This window comes from Homalodisca vitripennis, chromosome 1 (assembly GCF_021130785.1).
Source record: "Homalodisca vitripennis isolate AUS2020 chromosome 1, UT_GWSS_2.1, whole genome shotgun sequence".
NCBI classification, from domain to species: Eukaryota; Metazoa; Arthropoda; class Insecta; order Hemiptera; family Cicadellidae; genus Homalodisca; species Homalodisca vitripennis.
This window is the reverse complement of record NC_060207.1, coordinates 88,661,771-88,682,970: the sequence shown is the minus strand read 5'-3', so window position 1 is coordinate 88,682,970 and position 21,200 is coordinate 88,661,771. Positions and strand designations below refer to the sequence as shown.

General features: G+C 35.9%; 1 protein-coding gene across 1 annotated transcript; it reads left to right on the top strand.

Moving 5' to 3' along the window:
- Nucleotides 1-2,102: 2,102 nt before the first annotated feature.
- LOC124369059 lies at nt 2,103-2,480 on the top strand. Its single transcript, XM_046826805.1, has one exon. The coding sequence runs from the start codon at nt 2,103-2,105 to the stop codon at nt 2,478-2,480; it is 378 nt and encodes a 125-aa protein (XP_046682761.1).
- Nucleotides 2,481-21,200: the final 18,720 nt, after the last annotated feature.

The window sequence follows — 21,200 nt, the reverse complement described above, 5'->3', positions numbered from 1 at the left end:
TGGCTCGGGCGCTTTCGGTGCGGAGAGTTCACCGCGAGAAACTCCTGAAGGTTCTGCCCGGCGAGAGGGTTGTGGGTCAACTCGGGAGTTGAGGCCAGCCATTTTTTGTACGGGGGTCGAGTCCGACAGCCAAGGGGATAGCACCATCATCCAGCTCTTTCTCGGCGGCAGGGTCGGGAAAAATGTTCTTAAATGTATTTCACCAGAACATTTGTGGAATACGTTCCAATATTGACCTACTCCAAATTCATCTGGAATGCGAGCCGCCGGATATCTTGTGTCTTTCCGAACACAATCTTACGCAAGCGCAGTTCGAAGTTTTTCACTTGCCAGGTTACACAAGCGTTTCTGCTTTTTGCTGCAATTTCAGGCAGAAGGGAGGAGTTTGCATTCTGATGGATAGTAAACTGCAAGGTGATCATGTCGATGTTTCCCGATTTTGCTCTGAGGACGATTGTCAGATGGCCGCAGCAAGAATACGTCTTCAACATGAGGATCCCCTTTTTGTACTGGCGGTATATAGAAGCCCGGGATATGACTGCGAAGCCTTTTTTAACTCAATCAGCCAATGTCTTGAAAAACTGCTGAGTAAATCTCGAAAAATCATAGTGCTCGGAGACTTCAACATAGATGTTTTGAGTTCAAGGCCTTCAAGTAGAAACTTTATACATATAATGGGATCCTACGGTCTCAGGTGTACAATTTCATCGTACACAAGAGAGTTCAAAAACTCCAGAACCGCAATCGATAACATTTTTTACTAACATTGATACACACGGGATAAGCAGCAAAGTTGTTGTCACTGCCTTGTCAGACCACCACGGCCAGGAAGCCTTAGTAAGGTTGTCACCAGTTGTCCTCGATAGCTCTCAGTATAAGTGGTCTCGCCGTTTCTCGCCACAGAATGTCCAGACATTTAGACATTACTTAAGTAATGAAAATGTGGGCTGACATGCTTAGCACAGAGAATGTCAACGACAAATTTGAGGAGTTCTTCAGGGTCATCAATCACTACTTTGAGGTTTGTTTCCCTTTGGTAAAATCTAGGATTTGTCCTAGAAAGTCTGCCGGTTGCTCTGTCACAAACCCTGAGATCTTACATATTGCGGGATAGGTTGCAGTTTTTTGCACTCAATAACAAAGGATTTCGATTCATCCCATCCCTCACGAGTATTGTATAGGAATGAGAGACGAGATTACAGGAAGGCTATTCGGAAAATCAAATCAGATCAAGTACTGACCAAGATGCCAACTCCTCTAATAAAAGCAAAGCAGTGTGGGAAATCATAAACAAATCCAAAAGTCTTCAAATTCCAAGAAGAACTTGAACATTCAATTATTGGACGAAAATAATACCCATATTACAGATCCTACAACAGTTGCCAATATATTCAATAAATATTTTGCTGTTGTGGGACAAACACAATCAGATGTGACTTGTGGTAACACTGCTGCTATACAACTTATCTTCAACTAGTATGCAGGCAATAATGAACTCCTTCTTCCTTTCACAAACGTCGGCAGAGGAAATATCACGCGTCATCCTTGCTATGAAATCCAAGCCATCTTGCGGATCTGATGGTATTTCTTCTAAACTCTTGAAACAGATCCATGACTTGATATCACCACTGCTGGCCTTTTCTTGTGAATGAATCTTTTCAAGAAGGCGTTTTTCCGGATGTTTTGAAGCATTCTATCATTCGACCACTGCACAAAAAGGGTTTAAAAGGGAGGATTGCAGTAATTATCGCCCGATTTCCCTCTTGTCAACCTTCTCCAAGGTAATTGAAAAGATTTTTCTCGAGAGATTCTTGTCCTTTATAGACAAGAATAATTGTCCTTTCTCCTCAACAATTTGGTTTCATCAGAGGAAAATCCCACGATGGATGCCGTGAACTTTGTTGTGTCATCTCTGGCTCAAGCCATGACTCAGGAGATCCGGCCTTAGGTTTGTTTTTCGACCTTACTAAGGCATTTGACATGGTCAATCATGGCTTAACTGATGGAGAAGCTTGACAGACTTGGAGTAAGAGGAGTACCACATTCCTGGATCTCATCATACTTAACAGGGAGGAATCAGTCTGTTCAGATACGGTACTCGGATGTCTTTGGGTGTCGTAGGTCAGCCAACTCAATCTCAGCTGGTGTTCTTAGGGGCGTTCCACAGGGCTCAGTTTTTGGGTCCTGTCCTCTTTTTGCTCTTCATCAACGACCTCCCGAGGATTGTGTCTGGTGTCAATGCCAGGATTTGCTTGTTTGCGGATGACACATCACTCACGGTAAGAGCTCCGAATCAGTTAAGTCTTCGGACCTTGACATCGGAGAAGGTTTGTGAGATTGTGCATTGGTTTGAACAAAATGAGCTCAAACTGAATGGCTCCAAAACAAATCTCATGGAATTTTCCATAAGTGGTTCGGTGAGTTCCGAGCCGCTTGCAATATCTGTGGGGATAGTGACGAGATCTCTCCGTGTGCCGTGAGCAAATTCCTCGGCGTTCATATTGACAACAGGCTCAAATTCCCATGACCACATTGAGTTCGTTTGCAGAAAGCTTAGTTCGGCTATTTTCGTAATACGGAATCTCTCAAAGATCGCTGACACTCGAGTGACACTGGCTGCATATTACGGGTTAGTTTATCCGTACTTGTCATATGCAGTCGGATTTGGGGTGGTGAAAGCACGCGCACGGGGTTTTATTTTTAAACTTCAAAAGAGGGCATTGAGAGCTGTCTTCAGCAAACCTAGCCGATCATCCTGCAGACCTCTTTTCAAGGAACACAAAATCCTCACATTTCCATCAATTTACATCCATAGTTGTCTCACTTATATCCATAAAAATCCCCTCCTGTTCAGAAAATCCCACAACTCCAACACTTACCATCTCAGACATTCCAATAACCTTCAGATCCCTCCACACAAGACCAGTTTCTTTGAAAGGCAATTGCGGTTTAGTGGTATATACGGTTGTTCAATGCTCTTCCCGAAACCCTTAAGGCAGAAGGTGACGGGAAATCGTTTGCTAAAGGGGTAAAGAACTTGTTGGAGGTGAAGTGCCACTACAGAGTCAGGGACTTCCTCAACGATAGTAGTAGTCTAAGGTGAAAGGTCACCTATGATCATGTTTAAGTTATTGTTATGGTCATGTACCGTACCTTGTTGTTCTTAAAATATGACTACTTTAGTATTATTTTTTATTTGTTGAATGGAACCAATCCTATTTTGTACATGACGCCATTGTATGACACCATATTGTGTTTTGTCAATAAAGAAATTTGAGTTTTTGAGTTTTGAGTTTTTGTCCTGCTGACAGATAGACAGGCAGATAATCTATAAAGAAACAAAATTATATCCCTCTGATAGACAAAGGAGAACTTTTGTCAGCCTACTGACTGAAAGGGCTCCTAAAACGCTTAACCAAATTCCATGGTGGCACAAGCACCATAATAGAACTCAACCATGTCTCTGGAGATGGTTTCATGCAAGGTTTAAAGTCTTCGTATGATTTTTTTCGTACCACATGGTACATTGACATTTTTTCAATTGAGTTAGGTTTCATAGCAAAGTTTATTTAAGTAATAACAGTTTCGATGAGCTAAGGAGTTGGATACCACAACGCTGGATTGCACTGAAATTAAATCAAATATTGTTACCAACTTGTCATTGACTTTCGACTCTATTATTGATTATTTTTAATGCATGAATAAGCTTCTTGTGTTAATGTGTGGCACGTTAAAACCTCACACGATTTTACTCAGCTTGTTTACTCATTTATTTATTCTGCTATTTTCTCGATGCCCTCGTGGTTACCCATAAGACCATCGTTATCGATCAGTCAAATCCCATGGAGTTCACAGTTCAAATACGTTTATTTATTAAAAATTAGTTATTTCATACACGATTCCATGTCCCTCACACGGCACTTGCGTTATTAATACCCGTTTTTGAATGGTTACCAAATACTGCAATATAGTTCTCCTCTTTTATGCCTGGAAAAAGTGCACTCTAAAATTAACATACTTTTTAGGACTAATAATATGATAATAACAACTTTAAAATAGTCAATAAACCATTTCAAAATAAAACTATATGCAAATAATAGTCAATAAACAACAATACATTGTCTTAGTAAAATCTTCTTTAAGTGACTCCAGTGCATGAAAGCACTCCTACCAGTGAACACTTAAATGCGTTAGACTCAGTGAATATATACAGACGTGAAGCTTCATGCAACATTTTAAGTCTCTAGGTCAGTCTGTTCTTGATATATCGTACATTGGGGTCATAAAAATTAAATTTATACAATCCCACGAGGGCTAACGTTCAGACAATCACAAGTTATAAGTCAAGTTTAAAGTTTAATTAATAATGGATCTGATTCGAAAGCACGCTAAAGTAATTTGCCTATTATAATATTTCATTGTGAACTTATACATTACCTATCCGCTCAAAGTAAAACAAAAACAAACAAACAAACAAAAAACAGATTAATTTAATACATTTCGTAAACAAAATATTAACTATTTTCTTTTAATATTGATATGTACATCCTTGATCAAAGTCACATGTCCACACCAAGTCATGTGCTATAGTTAGTGCAAAATATAAGATATCCGAAAAAAAAAACAGTATGTTGATAACGGGAATATTCACTACCTGCTTTATTTATATTTACAGTAAATAATAAAAAATTTTGAATATTAATTTATAATAATATAATAAATGTGGTGGGCCTTACCAATCATTAGTTAACCATTACTATGTACACAGTTTGAATCGTAGAGATTGCTACATTATTAAGCATGATTTTGTTTATTTTTATCAGAGAAAGTCAGAAGGTTTTCAAGTACCCAGATGAAATAATTGAATCAGATGGTTCCTGACGCATCCTGAACAGGATGTCCTGTTTTAAACTTATTTGTTGAAACTACATTGAGACAGTTAAATTTATAATTTAATTAAGATCTTCTAACCTCAGTGTCAATTATGTATACATTTCCTAATACACTCTAAGGATCTGTTATTTTTGCTGGGTTAGGTCAAACTAAAACAATGGTACACCTAACCCAATTCAACTCGAGTATAAAACGAGTTGAATGAATAACATTGGTAGAGAGAATGTACCAGCGTATTAAATTATGCCCTTTGCGTCATCAAAACCTTTAACTGCATGATGTTTGATAAACCGGAGAGTTTAACTGTACGATGTACGATAGGTAGACGTACGATTATTTTATCGTAAATCTTTGTACTTATTACTTGTCTCAGGTTGAAGTATTTTATAAAGGAATCGACAGTTTATATATTATTACTCAAAAGAATTTAAATTGAGTATTAAACAACGAGGTCACATTTCTCATTACCAAGTACTGACTTATTCAAATCATTATTACTTTATAGCGTGACTTGCATATCACGCAACAACCAGAGTTATACTTGCATGAAGGGTAATTTTTTATATGTCTTTGATTATTGCCCTTTTGTGTATATGTTTGTATTATACAAGAATTTGAGAGAATAACAAACTAATCAGAATTGTTAGTTAGTCAATTAATTGATAATCCGTCTTTCGGTTTGTCTAACGTTTTTCATCTACATGTTTCAATATTACACTGATTCTGTTCTGTAACAGGAAGGAACAAAAACATTGTCTGCCTGAATACTCAAATAAATGTCAACAGCAAATACAGCAGACATGGTATCATATCGTACTTTTGCTTCATATAACATACTTTACTAAAGTACGTTAACTACTGAAGTTTAATTGACGTTTTTCATCTACATGTTTCAATATTACACTGATTCTGTTCTGTAACAGGAAGGAACAAAAACATTGTCTGCCTGAATACTCAAATGAATGTCAACAGCAAATACAGCAGACATGGTATCATATCGTACTTTTGCTTCATATAACATACTTTACTAAAGTACATTAACTACTGAAGTTTAATTGACGTTTTTCATCTACATGTTTCAATATTACACTGATTCTGTTCTGTTCTGTAACAGGAAGCAACAAAAACATTGTCTGCCTGAATACTTAAATGAATGTCAACAGCAAATACAGCAGACACGGTATCATATCGTACTTTTGCTTTATATAACATACTTTACTAAAGTACGTTAACTACTTGACGTTTAATTGACGTTTTTTATCTAAACAACAAGACATATTGTATATGGTACGTAATATTAATTCATCGTAGAAATAAAAATTTGTTTGAACTGCAATATTGTCTTGAGTGTCATTGAAAAATTAGACATACCCCCAGTATGTAATCGAATTAAAATCATGCCTTTGGATCCCATTACAGTTTAAACAAGTTTTACCCAAAATTCAATTAGACATACAAATTTGAGTTTTTGTGAAAATAAAAATGTAATTTTGTTAATTATTTAACAGGCTATTAATGAAAAACATTCATTAAAATTGTTAAATTGTTGTGAAGTAATTAAAAATCGTTTTTGTTGAAAATATAACACAGCTAATAAAACAAACTACACATGAGCCAGATTTATAGATAACAGACTAATGAGTGGGTAGTTATTGACTATGGTAGTGGTCGGTGGGTACTCACACGCGCATACAAAATAGGTTTTCGTAAAATCCACTTTAGGTATTAGGCAGCCCTAAAACAAATGTCAGATAGATTCTTTGTATAAGCACGGTGTTTTGGACATATAGTTTACTAGGTAGAAAGTATATTTGCTCCCACGAAAAAAATTATTTATAAAGAGTAGCGCACACTATTGCCTCGGCAACTGTAGTAGCCTACGAGTGCGTATGAGCGTGGACACATCAGAACAGGTGTGGCAATGTAAAACGTGAGGAAGTAAGTTAAATTATATTTTTGTTATTATGAATCTTTACATCGGTCAACTTACAAACCGGTTGAGGCCAACAGCACACTTAGCTGTGATTTGCACACTTATATTGGGACCAAGCTGCATTTGTTAACATGTAAAATAAATACAGCTATACACCCATCCACGCTGCAAAAACGTAGAGAAATTTAACTTGAGATTCATTACATTAATACTTTGACCTTTAATGGCTTACATGTTTATGTCACTTAAAATAAATAATGAATCCATCATAAACTTGAAAGCTATTATATTCATACCTTGACCTTTACTGTCTTACCTCATACGTTTGTGGCGATGGAAATAAAAAAAGATAAATCATTGACTTGAGAGCCATTACATTAATACCTTGTCCTTACATAGACTGACGTTGCTGTAGATCAAGGAAGCATGCGTCAACCGCCAATAATCAACAGCTGTTTGAAGCTAGTATTGTTTCTGTACGCAACAACCGTTAGTCAGAGCCCACGTCGCATTAATATTGTTGTATCGCGGGCAAATGTTTTTGAATGGTTTAAGTGTTTTAAAGATTACCGAGAAGACATTGAACATGATTAGCTGCCAAGTCGCCCTTACACGTCAAAAACGGATGAGAATGTTCAAAAAGTCGGTAATTTCATACGATGTGATTGACGATTAAGTATTCGTGCAATTGGTGAAACTGTACGCATTGATCAATAATGTGTACGGGAGAGTTTTACATGACAACTTTAACGTGTGGAAAGTGTGTGCTAAAATGTTGCATTAAATTCTAAGGTAAGACAAACAAGAAGCTTCCAAAAATGTTTGTACTGACACTTTGTACGCCATCGAAAAAGTAGATTTTTCAGTTAAGATCGAACAAAGCTTAAATCCATGCTCTGAAAGAGCCCAACTTAACTGAGAGCGAAAAAGGCTCGAATGAGCAAGTCAGAATTTAAAACAATGATGATTGTTTTTTTTTTTTATAAATCCATAGGATTGATTACCTTCACTGGGTTCCTGAAGGTCAAACTATTAATATAATATCAATCAATATACCTTAAGGTAGTAGAAAGTAAAACCCGCCCTGAATTATGTAAGGACAAATCATGGGTACACCAGCAAAACAATGGGCCAGCACTTTCCGCGTTATCTGTCAAGAGATTCCTAACAAGTACAGCATCCCAGTGTTAGAACATCCACTTTATTCACCAGATCTTGCAACCATGTAACTTCTACCTGTTCCTTAAGGCTAAATCTGCATTAAAAGGGTCAAGATTTGAGTCTCTGGAAATCTACATTAAAAGAGAATGTGGCACATGTGATGAAGGAGCTAACACAAGATGACTTCCAACACTGTTTCCAAGAATGGAAAATACGTATGGAAGACAACGCGCAGGGATAGAAAGGGATATTGAAGGTGACAATAACTGATTATGTATGAAATAGAAATAAAATTTTTTACAACGCCACTCTCGTTGTTTCAAGTCTCTCCTCGTATCTTATCTCACGTTTATATCACTTCAAATCAAAATTTGCCGATCAGTTTAAGTAAAAATTCTGAATAATACTCACCACGTTGTATTTGTACCACTACCCTATGTACTGTACACAAACGTAAATCGGGATGTTTGGCTTCACTGCAAACGTCCCATCCTAAGGAAAACGAGATGACACGTAATGCCTGGCCAGCTTTTGTACGTGGATTTCTGGAAGTCTTATCTATCAGGAATTGCTAAATATAAATAAGTGCTAAGTATAAATCGGCGTTAAATAGTTAAACTTACGTTAAATAGTTACGCTGCCCAAACACTGCATCTTTCATAAACAAAAAGGAGTTTATACCGTTCCATTATAACATGATATTTAAATTGAGACTGAAGATGAAAAATAGTGCGTATTTAAAACCTGATGATTGATCCTTGGGATTGTGAACTATTTTAACTAAGGAGCATTTGGATAAAGAAGATCTTATAATAAATTCACGTGGATTGTTGAACCATGAAACAAAACAAAGAGTAATAAATGGGATAAAAACTGGTTCCCTAGGCGACGAGGGAGTACCTACAGTCATCCGAAACCAATTAGTCCTGATGAATCAGGAGGAAGGAGCAGCGGCAGGATGTAAATTGGTGAGGCACGTGACCTTAACTGATCATTTTGATTCTCATCCGAGCGTGCGCGTGCATGTGTATGCGAGTACGCCAGTCGTCGGATTACAACTTTACCAGATTTAGTGTGAGTCATCGGTATTACTTATTCTACTCCCTGTAGAGATTGGATTGTTATTGCATTTTTACCAGGGAATTCCAAACCACGACTCTAGACAACTTAAAACATTGTAAAGACATCTAGAAAGACCAATGTTTTATTTTTAAAACATAAAAATTGAAAGCAAAACTTACGCTTATAATAAAAATAGCTGGTTAAACTTCAATTACTCCAATTATAAGTGATAACTTAAATTGTTTTCATCTTTGTAAAATATAAATGTAATTGTTAATTTAATTAACCAATTTTTCTTAAGATTCTATAGTATAACGTTTTGTTTATTACCAATCAAAATTAGATTTAAAACAGTATTTATAAATATTTTATTTTATACATACATCAATAAACGTATTCAAAATATTACAGTGAACTGTAAACAGAGACAAATGAAGGCCAATCAAGAATTGTTATTTGAGCAAACATACTGCGTATCAATATATCTTTGTTTTTCACAATTCACCGCTTGTCAAGCCAAATTGGATCACCGCGATCGTTTGATTCTACCTCTCCCCCTGCCACCACACCAACAACTCCAGGACCTGAACACGCGATAGTGAACACGACATCCTTTGCTTTCGCTTAATGTTGAGGAGTTTCCACAATTCACCGCTTGTCAAGCCAAATTGGATCACCGCGATCGTTTGATTCTACCTCTCCCCCTGCCACCACACCAACAACTCCAGGACCTGAACACGCGATAGTGAACATGACATCCTTGCTCTCGCTTAATGTTGAGGAGTTTCCACAATTCACCGCTTGTCAAGCCAAATTGGATCACCGCGATCGTTTGATTCTACCTCTCCCCCTGCCACCACACCAACAACTCCAGGACCTGAACACGCGATAGTGAACACGACATCCTTTGCTTTCGCTTAATGTTGAGGAGTTTCCACAATTCACCGCTTGTCAAGCCAAATTGGATCACCGCGATCGTTTGATTCTACCTCTCCCCCTGCCACCACACCAACAACTCCAGGACCTGAACACGCGATAGTGAACACGACATCCTTTGCTTTCGCTTAATGTTGAGGAGTTTCCACAATTCGCCGCTTGTCAAGCCAAATTAGATCACCGCGATCGTTTAATTCTACCTCTCCCCCTGCCTCCACACCAACAACTCCAGGACCTAAACACGCGATAGTGAACATGACATCCTTTGCTTTCGCTTAATGTTGAGGAGTTTCCACAATTCACCGCTTTTCAAGCTAAACTGGATCACCGCAACAGTTTGATTCTCTCTCCTTACCACCCCCTCACAAAAACTACTGGACCTACACACTCGATAGTGACACAACATCCTTGTTCTCTTTGTGTGATTTAAACTGGACACTTATCTGTATTTGATGATTTTATCGTATGATTTGGATAAAAGAAAGAGAGCCTACAATACTTCCTATCCGTCTCGGATTATACCAGTGTAATTAATATTTTCGATAAAAATCCATTTCAAATACAATAATAATAATCTTAGTTCAGATTGAGCAACACGTATTGCACTGGTAACTGTTTGTAGGTTAGGAAGGGACGCCACTAAAACTGAAATAATCGAGGATATGCTATATAGAATACAATTTTCCTGAAGATGTGTAACCTTTGTCGATTAGGAGTAACGCCTTTTAAATTTAAATAACCAAAGAAAATATAGGTAAAATATAATGTTTATAGTCTTAGTCTCGGAAGATCCAGAAGTATTCCTGAAGAGATGTAACACTTTGTCGATTAGGAGTGATGCCATTGAAACTGACATAAGCAAGGAAAATATATGCAAAATACAATGAAAATAATCTTATTTTAAGTCACACGTCACAGTATAAAATTATTTTATTTTAATTAATTTTAAGAGTGTGTCGGTAAGCAGTGACGTTACTGTAGTTGAATTTTTTAAGGAAAACCTACACGAATAAAATGCTAATAATTGTAGCACAAGAAAAGTCACAGGTATTCCTGAACTCCTGAAACAGTATAACGGCTGCCTATAAGCTTTAATTGACATTCACAAGGCAAATCAATATAAAATACGATATGAGAAATCATGGTTCCAGAAGAAGAACAGGTATTTCTAAAGTTGTGCAACAGTATAATAGTTGTCTGTAACCATGACGTTACTGCAAATAATTGACATTCTCAGGGAAAATCTATGCAAAATCAATATCAGTATTCTTAGTTTAGGAAGTGTGGGTTATTTCTGAAGAGATGCAACAGTGTAACAGTTTGTCGGTAAGGAGTGACGTCACTGCCACTACAGCCATTACTGCTCTCAATCAACTGATTTCCCCTGAGTGTGATTGTGACGAGCTCAGGTGTCAGATGGTCTTCTCTCTTCATCCCCACCACCCACTTCTTCCCCCTCTTTGACACTAAAACTTGCACGTCATGTTCCTTTCAATGCCGGGTTGATTATTTACTTCAGTCGGAAGTTGCATGTGTGGATGAGGTGTTTGAAAAAAAATAATGATAATGTTCTATTTCAATTATTATATTTATTCTATGGTTGTCCCTTCAAATTAGTTCGTTTGGGTAGCTATAAATAAACAAGATCTTTGAATTAAATGTTCGCAGCAATTCCGTACAGGAAACCTTCTACTGCAAGCTTTTTGAGCTTATTGTTTTAGCTTCGTGGTGTATTACAACATTACCTAGTTCAAGACCATTCAGTTACACGGACGAAGATCATGTGAGATGGGAAGCTAGGGAGTCACAGGGTTCCAATTTCATCAAAACGAATATGGCTATGAGATAATACAGAGTAAATTTCCTGGTGAGGTCACCAGTTGTCTGGGCTGGGGAGTCACAGGGTTCCAATTTCATCAAAACGAAGATGGCTATGACATATTACAGAGTACATTTCCTGGGGAGGTCACCAGTTGTATGGTCTGGTGAGTCACAGGTTTCCAATTTCATCAAAACGAATATGGCTATGAGATATTACAGCGTAAATTTCCTGGTGAGGTCACCAGTTGTCTGGTCTGGGGAGTCACAGGGTTCCAATTTCATCAAAACGAATATGGCTATGAGATATTACAGAGTAAATTTCCTGGTGAGGTCACCAGTTGTCTGGTCTGGGGAGTCACAGGTTTCCAATTTCATCAAAACGAATATGGCTATGAGATATTACAGAGTAAATTTCCTGGTGAGGTCACCAGTTGTCTGGTCTGGGGAGTCACAGGGTTCCAATTTCATCAAAACGAAGATGGCTATGAGATATTACAGAGTACATTTCCTGGGGAGGTCACCAGTTGTCTGGTCTGGGGAGTCACAGGTTTCCAATTTCATCAAAACGAATATGGCTATGATATATTACAGAGTAAATTTCCTGGTGAGGTCACCAGTTGTCTGGTCTGGGGAGTCACAGGGTTCCAATTTCATCAAAACGAATATGGCTATGAGATATTACAGCGTAAATTTCCTGGTGAGGTCACCAGTTGTCTGGTCTGGGGAGTCACAGGGTTCCAATTTCATCAAAACGAAGATGGCTATGAGATATTACAGAGTACATTTCCTGGTGGAACCAAGGGGTGTTTTGGTCTGGGGAGTCAAAGGGTTCCAATTCCATCAAAAACGAAGAAGACTGTGTGATATTACAGATGATTATATAGTCATGATGGAACCACTGGTTGTCTAGTCTGGGGAGTCAAAGGGATAACATTTCTTCAAAACGATGATGGCTCTGTGCCACTACAGAGTATATAGTCATGGTGGAGCCACCAGTGATGTCTGTAATGTCTGATTTGAATAAATGTACTTGTTTTAATCTTTGAATGAATTCCTAGTAAAATATATGACAGGTAGTTTGTCCTGCATTTTTTGTGACCGACATCTCTTATGTGATTGTAATACTCATAGATGAATACATTTTTAATTTCACATTGTCAGTTTTAGAAGTTGAAGAACTCCCAGAACTTGTATAGCCTTGAACTGTCTATACTTCTTAACTATTTCCCAATAATTTATGCTAAAATAATTTGATATTAAAAGACGTTTTTCATATGATTATTGTACCTTCACATAAGTTAAATTTGTATATTCAACAAGTTTAGCAATACAATTTTATATCATACCCTTATTCCATGTTTCGCACTACTATTTTTTAGACCAATGTTACCAAAGATGAATAAATTAGTTACGTTATACAAAGTTGCGTAATTTTATCGACAAAATTGAAACGTACACATGACCTCTACGTGACTCTAATGTTATAATTAATGTTTATGTTAATATGTTAAACATTGGAATAAGAAATTAGTAGTTACAGAAAGGTGTTTAAAAGTTATTCGTAGAATATTTTGTTCACTCTTTGAGTAACTTGTATAATAAAAGATTCAATGTGGTTGGACTGCCCATGAATAAATTGATATCAATAAATAATGAGTTACTTCTTGTTTAGTATTTATTACATAGCAAAAACAAAAATAAATTTTACGACTAAACAATAAATAAACTAACATTCAAATTCATTAAATTAATTTATCCTTATTAGATTAACAGTAAAATAAAAATGAATTGATATTTCTTTGGCGTGTATTTTTATGTGTTTAATAAAGGTAAGGATTAATTTGTAGTTGTGTAAACTAATAAACCGATGTGTTAATTATATCTATATTTTTGGGGCTAAATGAAATCAACCCAAAGTTGTTTATTGATAAATAAATTTTACAAATGTTGGAGAGTAATATGAGACTTTAGGAAAAGATGTGACTACTTCACTTCAAAATTTGAACGTATAGTGGTGAATATGCTCCAGGCAGTGGTGAAGCATTTTCTGGCAGGGTACCGACCGTTTTTATTGGAACAAACTGTTGAAGATTTATGTAAAGGCGCTACTACTCTACTACTTCAAGGATGGCCTTGCATTATTCTAACTGTTTGGAGAGCAATGTGAATGGCCATGTGCTGACTCAGCAACAGTCAGGCGGCCGGCGATGTTGAGGAGGCCCAGAGTCGTGTCTTGTCCGCCTGATTGGGCTTTATTGTCCATCAGCGGCCGTCGGTCCGCTTCCAACCAATGCGCTGATTGTTCCACTTTCAAATTCGTCAACTGTCAATTCACCCATCAAGGATATGGTTTCACGTTCTCTAGTAAGTTCTGATTATGGAAGAAGTGTTTCTGTACAATTGGGCAATGACTAACTTACGAAAGTAATCAGTAGTAGAATTTGTTGTGAAAAAGTGACAGCAATCGAAAAATGTGATAAACCACTACATAGCTACAACATCTTTATAGCTTCGTATCTCAATGTGTTATATTTTTATTGCTGTTACAAATCCAAGAAGAGGCATTCATAAAATTCCGAATGAAATTAATTATTCACGATATTTACAAGAACACCGTATTGTGTTTTCACTAAAATAAGTTTAACTGTAGAACAACAGTGGTGATTTATCCTGTTTTATAATTCTAACAACTCTTGTTACTATTAACAATAAATTTATTTATTTTTATAAGGAATCCAAATATTGAAAGTCTACATGAAAAGGGTCTATCAAAAAACCATACTTTTGACAAAAAAGGCTGTTATACAGAGGCTGAAATGAAAATAATTAATTACTGGCGACTTGACATCTCTCCTGATTGATTCAAAGCTGGCTGGGTGTACCAAGAAGCTGAATCTGTACAGGAAGAGGGTTTAAATGAATTCTAAAGTCTGTTATATGCGGCATAATTTATAAACTCTCTAATCTGTTACAAACTATTTCTCTTAAATGTACAGAATACTTACCGTAACAGATGATATTTATTGGCAGTTTGAAATGACAGATTGAGGAACAAGATTAAGCAACGACTGTTGGCTGACGGTGATCATTTTCCTCCGGCACGTGCAATGACTTCACGTGATTGAGGGTCAGCAGCGAGTAATATCGATAAAGATATACAATTTGGTGTTCTGACCGTTTTGTCAGCAGTCGGTGGCTCGGCTGAAGAGAATTCCCCAAGATTAGCTCTGAGCAATCATTTCAGGAGAAGCAGGTCAATATGCCGACAGACTGGCTGTGCGTGACTCTTGCCACTCCCCGGGGCACGCTTCTCCCGATGTTGACGTTCTGTGTACTGTAGACATGAGCAAATAGCTCTATAAAAAGCGAGTATTACGTATGACCTGTTATTCCATCAGTATATTCAGTGTAGGCTAATATTGTTTCAGGATAAGAATAGTTGTTAATAGACGAGTTGAGTGGTAACAATGGAACTGTAGATTGTAACTTCATCGTTGACTCAGAACGTGACGTTTCTATTAAACAATCACCCGTTTGAGTTTTTCATTTGACTCATGCCTTGACAAGCAAATTGTTCTTCATTTAAATGAGTCACTCTATTGTGGACCACTTTAGAAGCGAGGATGTCTCATCACAATCTGTAAGATACTTTATTATTTTTAACCTGTACTTTAATAAAACATCAGTTATATACATTAGAAATTATACAAAATAAACTATTATAATTATAAATAAAATAAGATATTTATATGTGTATCGGTAGTTCTATACGTAAAGAAGAATGTAAATCGTAAATTAGGAGTCTAAAATAAAACTAATCATGTTGAGCCACCTTAAGATATAATTTTACTTAAGCTACACGGATATCATGTGTAAGCACTTTAAAGAAGGTTGTGACTAGCTCAATGTGGTCATTCTATGAACTAGTTGAAATAAGATTCTGTTCTTCTTTTTCCTGTCAGGGACGTCCTATTGCCATGCACTTAAGCCTCGAGAGCTCTTTGCACACCCTGGCAGTATACCTTGATGCCAGCTAATTTCTATGAACTGCCGAAAACCACTGATCAGGTCCTCCTGGGGAAATTCACCATCCTTGTCCAAACTACCGAATATGGCTACTGATCCCTTGCTATTGCAGGTTTATTAAAGAGTAGATTTTCAACAATTTCTTCTGTCCGTAACACAATCTACATGGCGGATCCTTCCGAAAATGCCAACTATGTGAAGACGTTTTCTTTATAAACCTTTATAAACCCATAACCTGAGAAGATACCGAGGAGAGAAGATCAGTCTCCCTCCCTGTGGGAAGGCGACTGCAGAACCAATGTACACATCTACAGACCCCGATGTGGAAGAGGTTTTGTCCTCTAACCAAAATTTCCAAGGAGATTTACAATCCTGAAGATTTGTTGAAGAAAAATGTTTTAGTCACTTCAGAGATTATGTGCCAAACGCACTTACGAATCAGGATGCTGATTTTGCATTGTCATTGGCTAACCAAACCCCTACTGCTGCAGACAATAGGCACTCTTGGCCATAGCCTGAATGATAATGTTCGGGGGGACAAGTTGAGACAGCAGTTTACAACTGCGGCTGGTACACTTGGAAAGGCCTGAGTGATAGACAGGGAGACCTTCTTGATCTCCGTTTTAGGCCACCAGATGATAGCCTCAAACACTAATACAGGCCTAACCACGAAGACGTAAAGCCAATACAAAAACCTCGGCTTAATTCTCCAAGACCCGTCTATACCACGTCTGCATTGCATCAAGAACCATTTCCCTTTTGCGAAAACAGTTCAGAACGCTAACAAATTTGACGCCCAGGTAAATAAACAATACCTGTATAGTCATGACAACCATAATCATGACATGGAGATACCCGTGGGTGGTCGTACTCCTTGCATGGAGCTGCTGTGAGAAAAACTAAAACTACACATGTACAGTACCTCAAGACCATAAAAATCTGCTGGTGTGTCCTAACACGGCAACCACATGGCACGTGCCATGGCAACGTGCTAATAACGATACTATACACGTGGCAGAATATTGAAAATCAGAAATATGATGAGACCTCTGTTTCCGTATAAAGTCTCGTTCTTTCTTAATAAAATACGTGAGATCAGTGCATTTCGACATATCATTATGAATGGTCATTCATAAATTGTCCAGGAAACAGATTCAAAGCATGGTAGAATTGTTTTGGTCAATGTTGATTTTCAGTTTTAGTCCATACTGATTCGGTCCTGTTGTCAACCTGGCCATTCTATAGTTCTCTAAAAGTTTGCCATTGATTGAGAATAACAATACCGAGACCGAACCTAAATATTTCAAAAACAACATAACGGCGCTACTCGTATGGGAGTGGACCTCGAAAGAATCACTTTCGAAAAAATACGATTGAAATGAAATTAACTCTATTTGCATTACCATAATCGATACTATAACTGATGGTCTGGACCGGACTAATGTTCTCGCAGTCTGCCTTGACGACAAATGAGTGGCGAGCTTCCACCCCGACACTCTTGTGCTAGCAGTGGGAGGGGGAGGGGGCAATATCTTAGTGGGAGCTGGAGACTGACTCAACTGCACGCAATATATGTCTCTGCCTCCCCTACAAGCAATCAAACACCCTTGATGAAACACGGTAAAGCTCCCATCCTAAAGGCCTGCTATTTAACATAGGTATGTTTTATACTTTTGTTAATGTTAGTGTTGTATTTCAAAAGCATTTACAATCATTTAGCATGGGTCCATTCGATCAACTCTATATTTGTACACGTGTAAAATTTAGTACATACAGGAAAATCAGTATAAAAAAATACAAAATGTATCAGTATATCTTGAATTTTCTTATTCTCTTCTATCAAACTGGATGAAAATTACTTCTTATTATGATTGAGAATTGTTGTTATGATTAAAATTGTATTGCCTGAACGATTTCTATTTCTATACATAAATCAGGATATTTATACGTTCCCAAAATATAAAAACGTTATAAATATGGTATGTGTATAATAATTTCTTTAAATAAATTAGATATAGATCAAAACTGATGTGAAAACATAAGTTTTATTAGTTATATGTACCTCACTTCAAAAGCAGTTTTCCTTTTCTTCTCGCAAATATTGGTCGTTTCTCAAATGTTGTGGTAGGATGCGCTCGCTCTGACTACTGTATATATGAAATAATAAGTTTATTCCTATGTAATTCAACAAATTTCCTTATTTTAAATTAAGTCAATACTGATGGAATAAAAGCCATTTACAACCATAAACATTTTACATAAGTTTAAACAGGACTGACACCAGCTATTACTCATATAGATTTTCTTTTGATGAAAACTAATTCAAAATTTACCTAAATTGAATGTAAGCTCTTTTGTGCATTACACAAGAAACTCTTTAAGTTTGTTAATCGACCTCACGGGTTCCAATTTTTAATAAATTACTGTACATGATTCTGTTATTTACTAGATTATTGTAGTTTATTAACGGATTTATTTCCCGAACATCTGTTTCACTGTTTTTTTTTTCTTTTAGTTTTTTTTTTAATAGAAATAATTTGATACGAAGCACGCTTATGAAACTTACACTTCAGGCTCTCTTGGATTTAAACTAAGCAGAAAAGAAAACATTGAAATAATAATAATTATATAATGTAACTAATGTTGAACTACAATGTTTTATGTTAAGTTATACTGTTATTAATACTAAGCGTTATGTTCAGAGTTCTAAAATATAAATGGGCATTTTAACTTCTTCTATCCTCAGTTTGTAAAATAAAAAATCAGATTAATTCTATGTACTTCAAGTCTCAGAAATAAACTCACAACAAAATTACATACGAGAAATATTTGAAAACAGGCCAATTACCAACAACATTATTGACAAAAAAATTGGAAGTAGATTGCGTTATCCATCAATCTTATGCCAAGACTGCAATCATTGCAGTACCGGCTTTGTACAATCACCCTCGGCTATCTTACATGCTCTGCTACTTTGCTTTCAAATGTAATGTCAGCCCAGTAAGATAAATATGTTTCATGGCGTTGACTTTGAATGCACCTACGTAGTAACTAGACATTATGCCTATTCAAAATTACCAGTCACGTTGTCTCTAACAGAACAGTCCAAAGATACGAGTATAATGTACGAGTAGACTATTATTTAAATGAAAGTAATAAGGACACTCAACGAACTAACAATTTTTATGTAGTAACTGCTACAAGCTATAAATGTTTACCTTTGTTGTTTAATAACGTTCAAAAAATAAATAAAAAGTCATATTATTACTAAAAAGTTATCAATTTCCCTTCAAAAAGAGTTGAACGTCATTTCTCATTTGAATAATAAGCCTCATACTTTTAGTTGTTAATGAAATGTGACAATTATTTTGAAACATTACATTATTTATCTCCTCGGTATCTTTAAAAGAAATAAATTAAATTGATATTTTACAGTTTTATTTTCTGAGTTTGATTGAGCTTGTTGTCAGGTCTATTTTATACAGTTTATTCCATTCTTCTCATTTTTGTTTGTATTAAATTTATTATTGTTACTATTGCTATATATATTTATTATTATTATGGTACACTTTGTTATCTGTTTATGTTACAGTAATTTTTTTAATATGCCAGTTTTATTTATTATGTTTATAGTTTAATGTTAGTTACATGATTATTGTGTACTTATTAGAACTCATACTCTATTCATAATTATTTTTCACTACTGTTTTACCATGTTAAGTTACTATTGTAAATTGCAAAATGGTTATACAGTGAAAATTTAAATAAATAAACAAATAAAAATCAATTCAAGTAGTGGACAAGCCGTATTTTATTTTGTCACAAGATATAACAATTAATGTGAAACTTACACTATTTATCTCTTTGGTTTCTTTTCGAGATACAGATCAAATCAAAATATTAACGCTAAATTAAAGTACTAGTCAAGCTCTACTGTAATTTCTGTTGCTAATGAAACGTGAAAAATAATCTTCAACATTTCACTATTTATCTCCTTGGTTTCTTCAAAGAGGACAAATTTAAATATAATGACAGTCAAATTAAAGTACTAGACATGCATTATGATTTTGTTTATATATGTTAATGAGACTTAACAATTGTTGTAAAACATTATACTATTCATTTCTTCGGCGTCTTTATGGCATAAAAATTACATTAAAATTTAACTAGCTAACAATGAAAATTAACAATAATTAACAACTAACATTCCGGTCCGCACAACGCGATATATTGTTTTTACGTACAATTCTTAAAGTACCTGGCTTTCACTGCAGAGAACCATATTCAGTCAGCAAGTGTCAACTGAAAGGGCCAATAATAAGCATTGTCTGTACAACTGTAACATTTAGCAAATAAAGAGTATAAATGCCACGAAATAGGATTCACTGAAGTTTCATGCTAAGTTTCAAATTGTAGCCAATTTTGTTTTCATAATATCCTTCAGACAAATAAAATCAGAAGATACATTTTGCATTCTCACTGTCGTTCAGCACAATCCTATGTAAGAACATTTACGATCAAGTTTTATGCCAGAAATACAGCGTACAGTTTTTCTTGAGATACCGTGCAGAAGACACCCAGATAGATAAACAAAGAGACGAGAAGAGAAAGAACATTTCTCCTTTCCTCAGTAATAGCAACATTTCAATGTAGCCTATAGGTCAAAAAGTTTTTGAGATAACCTGAGAAAACTTAGATAACGTAGGCGGATTTGGACCATCACCAACATGATCTTTCCTGTGTAGAGATCATTCATAGTTTTAATTCTGTAGCTCAATTACTTCTGTAAGATTTAATGGCAGATATCTAGAAAGAATATTTTGACAGTTACAAGAATATCGTTCCTAGATATCCTGAGAAAGCTTTAAGCTTCGCTAACGCTCAGCCAAATCGCGTGGTGGGTAACGCACCATTATTGAACTCAATGTTGCCTATATAGAAATAAAGTGCCATGCACTTTTCAAGTCCATACCTCAAATATGTTTAAATATCGAACGGACAGACACAAAGAAGTAATTTTTGTTTCTTGCTATCTGAGTGATTTATTTATTAGCCATGAAATGAGGTATATTTTTTATTACTAAACTTAAAGATATATGACAGTAAAATACTTGATTTAGTCTGTGACATCAAAAATAAAAATTTTAGATTTCATAATAACAATTTCAGTTAGGTTACAGTAAATTATCTCTGAATGAGATAACTAAATTATTAATATCAACATATATTTTGACTCTGAGACTGGTTTTTACTTAAAAGTGAGAGATGTAGCAAAATGTTTATTGCATTTTACTAACTCTATTAGTATAATAGTATTTTAACTTAGTCGGGTTTCAGAAAAACGGTTACACTCCTACTTTTTACTCAC

What these genes read in the sequence shown, in the direction of transcription:
- LOC124369059 (XM_046826805.1), top strand. Translation starts at nt 2,103, where the DNA reads ATGTCTTTGGGTGTCGTAGGTCAGCCAACTCAATCTCAGCTGGTGTTC.